The sequence below is a fragment of the Gossypium hirsutum genome, chromosome A12 (assembly GCF_007990345.1).
Source record: "Gossypium hirsutum isolate 1008001.06 chromosome A12, Gossypium_hirsutum_v2.1, whole genome shotgun sequence".
In the NCBI taxonomy this organism is placed as follows: domain Eukaryota; kingdom Viridiplantae; phylum Streptophyta; class Magnoliopsida; order Malvales; family Malvaceae; genus Gossypium; species Gossypium hirsutum.
Window position 1 is genome coordinate 53,353,831 of NC_053435.1, and position 10,875 is coordinate 53,364,705.

Consider the following 10,875-nt stretch of genomic DNA (forward strand, 5'->3'; position numbering starts at 1 on the left):
GCATCCCAAAATAGAACTCATACGATTCACCTAGACTTTCGTGATAATTTTGTAAAGTACATTGCAAAAACTTATGGGCTTAAAATGTGAAAGATTCTTTGGTTTATCAATTTTAAGGATCAAAACAATGCGTGTACAATATTTTGAAATATTAGATCCGAAAATATGCCAGTACCTTTAGAAAAAGATTGTTGAAAAACTATCAATCCCAGAAGCTTTCAACGGTGCCATTGTTTTAACTATGTAGGTAATATCCTCCTCCGTAAATTGTTGAAGAAGAAAATTGTTCATATCATCATTTACCTTTTTCTCCACTAATCCAAAAACATGCTCATCAGAACCCAAATCTGAAGCCGAAAACAGCTTACCAAAGAAATCTGAAGCAAACTTCAGCATTTCCTCATTTGTGGAAATTCTTTCACCATTCTCTCTTTCTAACTCTTTGATTTGGCTACAGATATGACGTTGAACAGCTATTTTATGAAAATAGCTGGTATTTCGATCACCATTCTTCAGCCAATTGACACGAACACGTTGTTCCCAATAGATTTCTTCCCGATAAGCCTCTAAATTCATGCCCAATTGAATATCTATGATTTTAACCAAAATCTCAACTGTTGGATCCAGATTATAAAAGAAGTTAAGCCTCTCTTCAAGATTCACATGGTTTTTCTTATTTTCTCTAACTCTGAATCTACTCCACTTTTGAAGCTGTTGACCCAATTTTCCAAGTTTATTCGGGACACTTCCGGAAATGTCGTTCTAATTTCTTCTTATCTCATCCTCAAAAGAACCATTTAAACACCATTTAGCCTCAAATCGGAAGGAACTTTCTTCAAAATACGAAAAATCCATTTGCTTTCCCACGGTATCCAAAAGAATAAGATAGTGATCTGAGAAGAAATCATTCAAGTTATCTAGTTGATAGCTAGGACAAAGATTAACCCAATTCAAAGTTGCAACTCCCCGATCTAGCCTCTCCCGTATATTAGTTGATAAAAACCTTCCTCGCTCCCATGTAAACCATTTACCAATGTACCCGAGATCATTGAAATCGCATTCATCCAAAACCGTTCGAAAGTCATCCATTTGGCGTTCAACTCTTAGACGACTACCCTTTTTCTCAAACGAGTGCGCAATTTTGTTAAAATCACCCAAGACAACCAAAGGGAATATTTGTTCCTGCCCCAACCTTCTAAGCAAATCCCATGACTCACTTCTACTCCTTTCTTCCGGATTCCCATAAAATCCCGTAAAACACCAAACAGCATCACATTCCTTATTGTGGACCTCAACATCAATATGAAAAGAGGAAAAACTTTTAAACTAAATCAAAAAATTTCCTTTCCAACCCAAAGAAAGACCTCTTTTAGACCCCACTGACCCAACATCGATTCCATTTTCAAAGTCGCATTTCATTCTCACTTTTTCTATCTTCTTCGCACTTAATTTTGTTTCCATAAGAAATAAAATATGGGGATTGATGGCACTCAATTTGTTCTTGAGCCTCTTAACAGTTTGTGATCTCCTCAAGCCACTAACATTCCAGCTAAGGACTTTCATTGCATTCGGCTGCTCTGTTCCCCAAAGCTAGCTGTTAAATCAAAATGACCTGTTTCCACGATATTCTCCACAAAAGTTAATGATCCCTCCACTTTCCTTTGTCTTTTCTTGTCTTCCACATGAAATAACGAATCATTTTCTTCCTCTAACTTTAAATCCGTAGGCCCATTATCAACATCATTGCCATTTAATACTCTACTACCCAGATTACGCCAATTAACGAATCCTTTATTTGAAATCAATTGATTGGATTTCAACGGGATTAAATTAGGATTAGAAGATTGATCCCTTGAATCCCCCCTGAAATTACTCCCAAAATCTTTCACCCATTTACTACTCTGAAATTTTCTTTCCATATTTTCACTGCTCCACTGCGATCCATCAGCCTGACAGAGCCACCTACTCGTTACCGTGCTTCTTTGCCGCTTCACTGCACGCAGTAATAAATCCCAGCCAAAGACAATATTAGTCGATTCAATTCGAAGTCAAAAGGGCAATAACTCTCACCGTGGCCCACTTTATCGCAAATAAAACAAAATAAACTTCTCATATTGAAAATAAGCATAAACAGTTATGTCATTCCCAATCTGAATCTTTTTTCTTTCGTTTCAACAGAGTAGAAACATCTAAATGAACATGAATACGCATAAACTTCTAGAAACCAAAATTTAGAATAGCAAAATTGTATTTTAAAAATTTCCCCAAAAAATCACCAAATTATTTTACCATGGTTTCAAACATCAATCCTGGAGGCAAATAATGAACTCGGGCCCAAAATTCAATAAAGTTTAATAAAATGGATGACGGATTCTCTCCTTTTTGGACTGATTATAAAATAAGCAAATGGTTATTAAAAAAACCCGGGTGTTCCCGAAAGAACCCTTTGCACATCAACCTCATGGAAAAATTGAAAAAGATACCTTTTGTCTCCAAGATCTATAATACTTATTCCTCCTATTGAATGCCACAAATCAGCTATTATGTTACGTAAAGAAAGGAAATTGACAACACAATTAGTGAGACAACGACCAACCAAACAGAATTGATAGTTTCGGTCCACTATCGCAACATCCTCTTGGAACGCCTCATCTTCTTCATCCAACAGTTTCAGATTGCCTAATTCATTCTCTATATCAAAACACACTTAAGGAGAAATCGACAAATAGAAGGATAAAAATAGAAAGATACGTTTGACAAAGAGAAGAAAAGAAAAAGAAAAAGTGGGAGAGGCGTGTCAAAAGACAAACAAAGAAAAACGTGTCAAAAGAAAGACAAAATGGAATAATTATTATAAAACCAATTTAAGATTTGACAAAATGTATGTTGAGTGAAAAGAAATTCTTATATTATGTTATTTTTATATAATAAAAATTAAATCTATAATTGTATAGAATATTATTATGATATAAACATTAAAAAATGATAAAATAACTATATATAAAATATTAATAAACAAAAATATAAAATTATTAAACATTAAATTAAAAAAATAATATAAATATATTTTTTAAATTTCAAAAAAAATACAGACAAGTCTATAATGAACTTAGTTATTTACAAATATAAATAAATTTGAGCAAAATTTTAAAATAATATTTTGAATCAAACTCAAAATAAATATAATATGTATTAATATTATGACTACTAAATTCAACTCTGAGCAAATACTATAGTACCAATATCACCATCTGCAGGAACACAATTGCAATTGAGATATATAAACACATTGTGATGAACTTCTGGAAACCATACCACAAGTTAATTGTTAGGGCTAAGTACTAGGATAGAGTAAGAGAGACTAGGTTTGAGTAAACCGCAATTAGACACAACAAAGCCCTAACCCAAATCCCTAACATAACAATTACAATGGATCTTTCTTCCTTTTAGACCAAAAATCCTCTAAATTTTTCAACAGATTGACACAAAAATCCATTACACAATATGAACTTAAATTAGCACGCTTTCATTTCAGGTTTATCATTAATATTGTTTGCTTTCCATTTCCAATATTATTACTGAACCAAAAGCAAATTTACAAGATAGCGGTTTATAAAGCTGACAAATTGAGAATGTGTTATGCGCCTTGGCGTAAGATCTAGTCACAGATCTAGAGGAGAAAGAATTCTTGCTTCGACCTATAGTTACTCAAAAAGGCAGATTTGTCCTTGACTGAACCACCTCTTAAAATAACGTTTCTTTTGATAGAATAATTGCTTACCTCTTTATTTCATATTGGCAGCCTTTTATAGAATGTTAATAACAAATGAAAGAGTCCTAATTGACATAAAATAGAATTTTTAACTTAGAGTTTATGAAGAAACAAAAACCTAAAATAGTAAAACTAAAACTCTTAATAAAACCTGATATAATAAATAAATAAATAAAACTAAAAACTCCTATTGCAATTAAAGTGTCTATATCATTACTCCCATTCTCGGAATTGAGCTTGTCCTCATGCTCAAATTCAAAATAAACTTCAGAACTTATCCAAAATCATCTATCTCATCATCATCTTGCTTGCCTTCAACATCTAGTATTTCTATCCAAAATAATCTTTTACATTTGTGTCCCATGGAATAAGACTCGTCACAATTATAACACAGCCCTTTAACCCTTCTTTCCACCATTTCTATCCGTGTCAATCTCTTAATAAATAGTGCAGAAGAACCTATTTTGCCGTTGTTCCCTGTTGGTTCTATTGTTTGTCCCCCTCGCTTTGCAATGTTCTGAGTTGTTGGAATGATTAAATTGCTGTCAGTGTTTTGGAAAGTTGACTAGTTTAGATTGGTTTGAGATAACATCTTGGAAGAAACTTTTTGTTTACGTTCCAAAGCTCGAGCCATATTCATTACAACTCCAAGGTTTCCCGATTGTTGCATCTCAATATCAATTCTAAGTTCCTCTACCAATCCAGTAGTAAAAAAGTTTACTTGTTGTCGAGGTTTAAGATCAGTAGTCCTAACAAGTAGTGATTGAAATTGGCATTAATATTCTTCTACGGTCCTAATTTGTCTCAAGTTTGCAAGTTCCCCCAAGGGGTTATTACTCATTGGTGGCCCAAACCTGATATGACAACACTCTCTGAAGTGTTCCCAATCCAAATTTGCCTCTTCTAAAAGATAGAATGAAGCTAGGTTGACTTTTTCTTCTTCGTTGGTCCGTTGATTGCCAAAAAAAATTTCGCATCTTTTTAACCATCCTAAAAGATCTCCAACCCCATCATAAGTGGGAAATTCCATCTTAAAGTATCATGACACCATGGCCCCACCGTGTTGTGAATCTGAATTTCTTTTCTTGCCTCCATTGTTGCCTTATTCTTCATTATTTTTTTCTGAATTCCCTTTCGTTGTCTTTTGAACCGAAAGAGATAACATCGCCACCTACTCCTCTAATGCTTGTTGCCTTGTAGCCATTTGTTCCATGAATGCCTCCAGCTTGGCTGTCAAAGTTTTTTTAGTCACCCATGACAGCTGGCTCCGATACCAAGCTGTTATGCGCCTTGGCATAAGATCTAGTCACAGGTCTAGAGGAGAAAGAATTCTTGCTTCGACCTATGATTACTCAAAAAGACAAATTCGTCTTTGACTGAACCCCCTCTCAAAATAACGTTTCTTTTGATAGAATAATTGCTTACCTCTTTATTAATAACAAATGAAAGAGTCCTAATTGACATAAAATAGAATTCCTAACTTAAAGTTTATGAAGGAAACAAAAACCTAATATAGTAAAACTAAAACTCTTAGTAAAACCTGATATAATAAATAAATAAATAAAACTAAAAACTCCTATTGCAATTAAAGTGTCCATATCAGAATGTTTATGCATTACAATCAAGGTTTTTACTTTTATTTTCCCTCAATGTAGTGTATATTCATAACTTCGAGAACCTACTACCTGACAATGCCATTGATGCTAGTATTGTCTCCATTTATGACTTTGCGGGAAGAAGACAGGCCCAGATCAAAGGGTCCCAAAGATTCTGTCTGCATCCACATTCCATTGAAAGGAAACATGTCAATAAATATAAATTCTGAAACCAGTAAGCAGTGGCAGCATTCCATATTACTCAGACGGTTGAAAGTGTTCGATACAAATATGAGTTCAACATAAATATTTTCAATTTTCTTTATTTTTTAATAAATTTAGAAGATCCTTAGAAGGCCATATCCCTATAACTATATCCAAATATGTACAGAACACAGAATATGAATTCTTCAAAAAAAAAAAAAAAGGGAGCAACAAAAGCAGCATTTACTGCCATGTAAATCAAGTTCTTAGAAGAGAATAACCCAAAAAAAAAAAAAAAGTTGAAGTACCCATTTAATGCCAGAGAACCCGAGACTGCTTTCATCATTATATACTCGCGAAAAAAGTATCAAGTCTGTGTCTGATTGTTGACAAGCCTGGCCTTGTGATCTAATATTGGCCTGTGAAAATAAATTCTTGAAATGTCTTATGCATGTCATAACTCAAAATAACCGAACTTAAAAGTTTAAATCCTACTTAACAAAATATAAGTGCTTCAAAGAAAAAGGAAAAAAAGATAAAATATCAATTTGTAATCCCACAGATGATCTTAAAGGCCAATTAATACAATTTAATAAGAACTGCCTGAACGAAATGTTAATCCTTTCTATGAAAGTATAACAAAAATCCCGAATTGGTCAATGTTGTTTGAATGCCATAAGTGCTTTGTGGGAGTATTCTTTATAACCTTCAACTTTTGTCTACCAACGACAATTGAAAATGTAAGCCAAGTTCTAAGGTTTAGAAAACTAAAGAACTTGTTGTGGGTGGAAAAATTATCTTTTCATTCAACTCTAAAATACATGTCTATACAAGTTACCTCATAACATAAAAGGAAGTAAATTAAAACAACCTATAACTTGCTTAATACACTACATTCTTTAACAGAAAACTTAACTAGTTTACCATTGAGATCAAAAAGTGCTTTTAAGTGAAAAAGAATTTTTAAAAAGTGCTTTTTAAAAATTTTGATTCTATTTACCATTGCTATTAAAAAGTGCTTGTTTACCAAACTTTTTAGTTTGAAATCAAAGTTTGGGTTAAAAAATGCTTTTTGATAAACAAAACCTTAATAGCTTTTAGCAACAAAATAGAATACGAAACAGTTCTAGAATTGTAATAACAGAAGGTGGCGACTATAATAAAACTTTAGCAAACCTCTGTCAGATTGGGGTTTTTGAATGACTTAGAACTGGTGTCCTGATTGCCTGCATGAAAATAAGCACTTCCACCGGTAGCTATAGGACTTTTGCCTAAAGAAGAAAATTTTTGAAATGGAAATGCATGGCATGTATCATCAGCATCTAAAATTGAGGAATGTGAGTCCTGAAGTGGCGGCCTTAGACTTCTGGAGGGATTCATTTGACCAGCAATGAAAGCATCAAAGGAATCAGAGATTAATTGAGATGATTGCAAGCCTGAAGAGATCCCATTTGATTTTTTATCACAATTCCCAAACCTGCCCTGCAATGATGCTTCTGACAGCAGACCTCCTATGCTAATGTTAGTTAGACTGTCGGCCCACATTGCCAATGATTGTTCAATGCTACCATCCATTGTCACTTCATTTTCCTAACAGATGGAAAACAAAAGTTTCAGAAAGGTAGATTATTTGACATGAAACTCATTGCAAGCTAGCGCTCTTTTGGACTAAAGGTTTTAGTTTTGTTCCCAGTTCACCATAATCAAATAGCTCCTATAATGTGATCCCAAAGCCTTACCTCATAAGCCAGTAAATTTGTCATCACCAAAATAAAGGGATAAATATAATTAGAAAAATTCAAAGAACGCTCTAATATATTGCCATGCCTATGTCTTTATTGTAAGGGCAAACTATATTCAATGTCAATTTCAAAAAATTACAAAACAATCACCAAGCTATTCAAAAGTTTTCATCTAAGTCACTAGGTTGTAAAAATCGTTGTTGTATGACCTTTGTTCGCAATGCTTACACCAATCGAAAGTTCTCATTTCCTTTTCTTCTACAATTCAATTTTTTTTTTCATGAATCAGCTTTGAAAGTCATGAATCAATGAATCAAAATTTAAGCAACATCTTTTTCCAATATCCACCACTAACATTAGATCAACTTGAATCTAATATATGTTCTTCTACTCGTCGATGGATACTAATCCATCAAACCAATTGTTGAATCTTGCTTAGAGCTCACTAGCCGAATTTTTTGGAAAAATAAAAACTTAACTCAATGACTTAAATAAAAACTTCCAAATAATTTAATGACTTAAATGAAAACTTCTGAATAATTCAATGATCATTTTGTAACTTTTTGAAGTTGAATAATTAAAATGTAAACTTATTAATAATTTAATGACCTAGGTGTAGTTTACCCTTATTGCAACTTGTAACCATTTTAGATGCTTAATTCAGGTTACTCACAATACAGTTTTTTTTCTAACACACAAGCACAGAGAGAGAAAGGCATTAATCTCTAGTTGAGCTAATAAGCAGAAAACTGGCCACAGACACTGTACCATAGAACCAACTCCTCCATTAGACGCCTTCTCTGAAACAGCTACATTTGTTTCTGCACTCGTAATGATTGGTTTTCCAGACCCTTCACCAGTTACCTCAGCTTTTTCACCATTTACATATGCATTCTGCATGTAAGTATGGCAACTTTTCTGTACATCTTCAAGTTTGGAGGAGGCTTTGAAGGGAGCTGATACAGAAGGCTGTCCCAAGGTTTTTGTTTCAAGATTAGAGTCAGACATCCATCCATACCTTCAAAGCAGAAGTCAGTTACAATATACCAATGAACTTCTAGGAGCCCATAAACATAATGTATAAAACGTGAAACCAAAAATAAAGAATAATAATTAGACCTTAAACGAAACACAGCTGGGCTTCCAATTGCTGCATAAATATCGCTGGCACTGATGCAAATGTCATTTCTCGTCCATCTGTAACCGGTCAGACATTCTGCTACATATGGGAAAAGCATGGGCTCCCCAACAGCGATGCTTGAACTGCCCCACTTGCTACCAAGGTGCTTAAGTACAGAGGATATCTTCTTTCTAGCACTTAAAGTCAGTTCCAAATAAGGATGAAAGCCATCCTAGATGAAAGAATAGTTAACCCTCAGCATAGTTGTATCTTTAAAAAAATGGCTTGAAGTGTTTTTGTTTGACAGTTTTACCTTTTCTAAACCTAGACGAGTGCTTTCATCTATCGGAAAGAGCTGCAACTTAATCTTAGTGGAAGGATGAAGTCTTTCTTCTGTATTCAAGTAAAGTGCAGGTATTGTAATTCCTTCCACAATTCTGGTTTTTGTAGTTTTAGACCTTGAAGATGGTGCTTCACCTGAACCACTAGGTAATGAATGCTCATCCTTTTCTGTTTTTCCTAAATTAGAAGATAAAAAACTTATAGTTAAAAGCACAATTCAAGTACTCCAATTTATGAAAGAAATCAACATTTATACTTAAAAAGATAAATTTCTTAGTAAGGCAACAAGTCCAGCGTCCTGCCTGTTGCTCCCTGAAGCTGCTGCTCAACTCTTGTCTTTCTAGATCTATCGACTCCCTTACAACCTTCGTGCACATTGATTTCTGAATGTGGTTCTAACGCTTTTATCCTTCTCTTTCTATTAGTTCCCATGTGATAAAAGTTTTCCTATCAACCAAACCAACCATTAACAACATTAAACTGAAAGTGCTTTACCAAAAATATCCACCAACATTAAACACAAAACAAAACAAAACAAAAAAAATAAAAATTCTTCTGAAACTCCATTTCTAACTTTAAACACGGAGTAGTTTTAAGCCTTTCGGTTTCATTGGAATATTTAGGGTTCAGCATTTTAGAACTAACAACTGAAGCAAAAATGTTCCTTAGATTAAAAAGAAAAAAGAAAAAAAAAACTATATTCATGAACTGCATACTCAAGCAATGCCAAAGAGGATTCGATTAAATAGCCGGCGGTTCAAACCCTAATTCTCAAATTAGGGATACAAGAAAATATATATTAAAGCATAACGGACTTTATACATTAACTGGAAAATAAATAAGGTCCTGACTAAAGCATCAAATTGAAATCACAAATCATCTGAAAATTTTTAGTCAGTACCATAAGGATTGATCTTTAGCAACATATGTTGAAATTAAAAGAAAATATCAGGAATTAAAGTTGAACAATTTACAAATAAATCTAACTAAAATTCTCAATTCTATAAATAAAAAATAAAAAAGAGTTTTAGTTTAACCTGAATAGAATCAGAGCAGCGCAAATTTGAAAAGTGGTGAATAGTAGTGGCGGGAATTTGAGGATCTCGAAGAAAAGGTTTTCAAGGGCGTATTTGTTTCTGCAAATAGTTAAAAATGGACTTTCAAATTCAAAGGTAAATGCCGCCAAGTAAGTTTATATTTGGCTTAAACCAAAGAACGCCCCCAAACTATAACATTTTTCCCACTTAAGTACTTAAACATTTTTTTTATCATTTTAGGTATCTAGTCTCTTTTTTTTTCATATTGGTACTTGTATTAGTCAACTGTTAGTTGACCGTTAATTAATTATGTTCACTGATGATATGGTCCAATTACATAAGGACATGTAGCAAACAAAACCACATAAGCAATATCATATCATTATTTATATAAAATAATTCCAAAAAACAAAATAATTTATGTAATTGAAATTAAAATTAGAATATATAAAATTTAAAAAATAAATTTATGAATGTTTATAGTATATTAAATATATTTTTCTTCCTTTCTAATTTCCCCCTTTCTTTGTCGGTGTAATTTTGAAGAATGAAATCATTGTAACAAGTCTTTTGTATATCCTGTTCTTGGTAAATCCTTGAAATGGATTCATTTTCTAAATGCTTCCAAAGATGTTAAGTTCTTGCAAATGAAGAATACCTTACCAATTCCTTGCATTTTTGTAGATATCCCCTTGTCTCCGTTACAAATGAAATCAAATATTACGAGTTGGAAAATTAAGCAAGGAATGAAGAATAAAAGAGTTAGTTATTAGCGGTTAGTGCTTTAAGTCAAACGGTGAGTTTTGTTAATTGTTAAAACGGGGCGTAATATTTAGTTAAACGGTGCGTTTGGCTATAACAGAATTGCCACATTGCTCTCTTGTTATTTGTTTCCTTTTAAGTACAGGTTGTATGGGGAAAAACAGTTATGGAAATATTGAAGTAAACCTTCCTGTAACACCCCGTACCCGAGACCATTGCCGGAGTCAGACACGAGGGGTTCGCAGACTTAAATCACTTATTTGCACAGTCTATTTTAAATTTCCAGACGAGCTGGCTAACT

General features: G+C 33.3%; 1 protein-coding gene across 5 annotated transcripts; it reads right to left on the minus strand.

Annotated features, from left to right (window-relative positions):
* Positions 1 to 5,325: 5,325 nt before the first annotated feature.
* LOC107934775 (TSL-kinase interacting protein 1) lies at positions 5,326 to 10,099 on the minus strand. 5 transcript variants are annotated; one of them, XM_041082546.1, is made up of 9 exons: positions 9,813 to 9,998; positions 9,078 to 9,222; positions 8,911 to 8,952; positions 8,747 to 8,826; positions 8,433 to 8,665; positions 8,082 to 8,331; positions 6,748 to 7,161; positions 5,880 to 5,990; positions 5,326 to 5,546 (listed from the first exon to the last, which is right to left on the minus strand). In XM_041082546.1, exons 2-9 carry the CDS (start codon positions 9,205 to 9,207, stop codon positions 5,454 to 5,456), a joined length of 1,353 nt encoding a protein of 450 aa, XP_040938480.1. In that variant the 5' UTR covers positions 9,208 to 9,222; positions 9,813 to 9,998; the 3' UTR covers positions 5,326 to 5,453. The 5 variants fall into 5 exon arrangements, with proteins under 5 accessions (XP_040938480.1, XP_016722783.2, XP_016722777.2 ...); XM_016867294.2 differs by lacking the exon at positions 9,813 to 9,998 and adding an exon at positions 9,677 to 9,780; XM_016867288.2 differs by having other exon boundaries at positions 8,747 to 8,952; positions 9,813 to 10,099.
* Between the last annotated feature and the right edge of the window lie 776 nt (positions 10,100 to 10,875).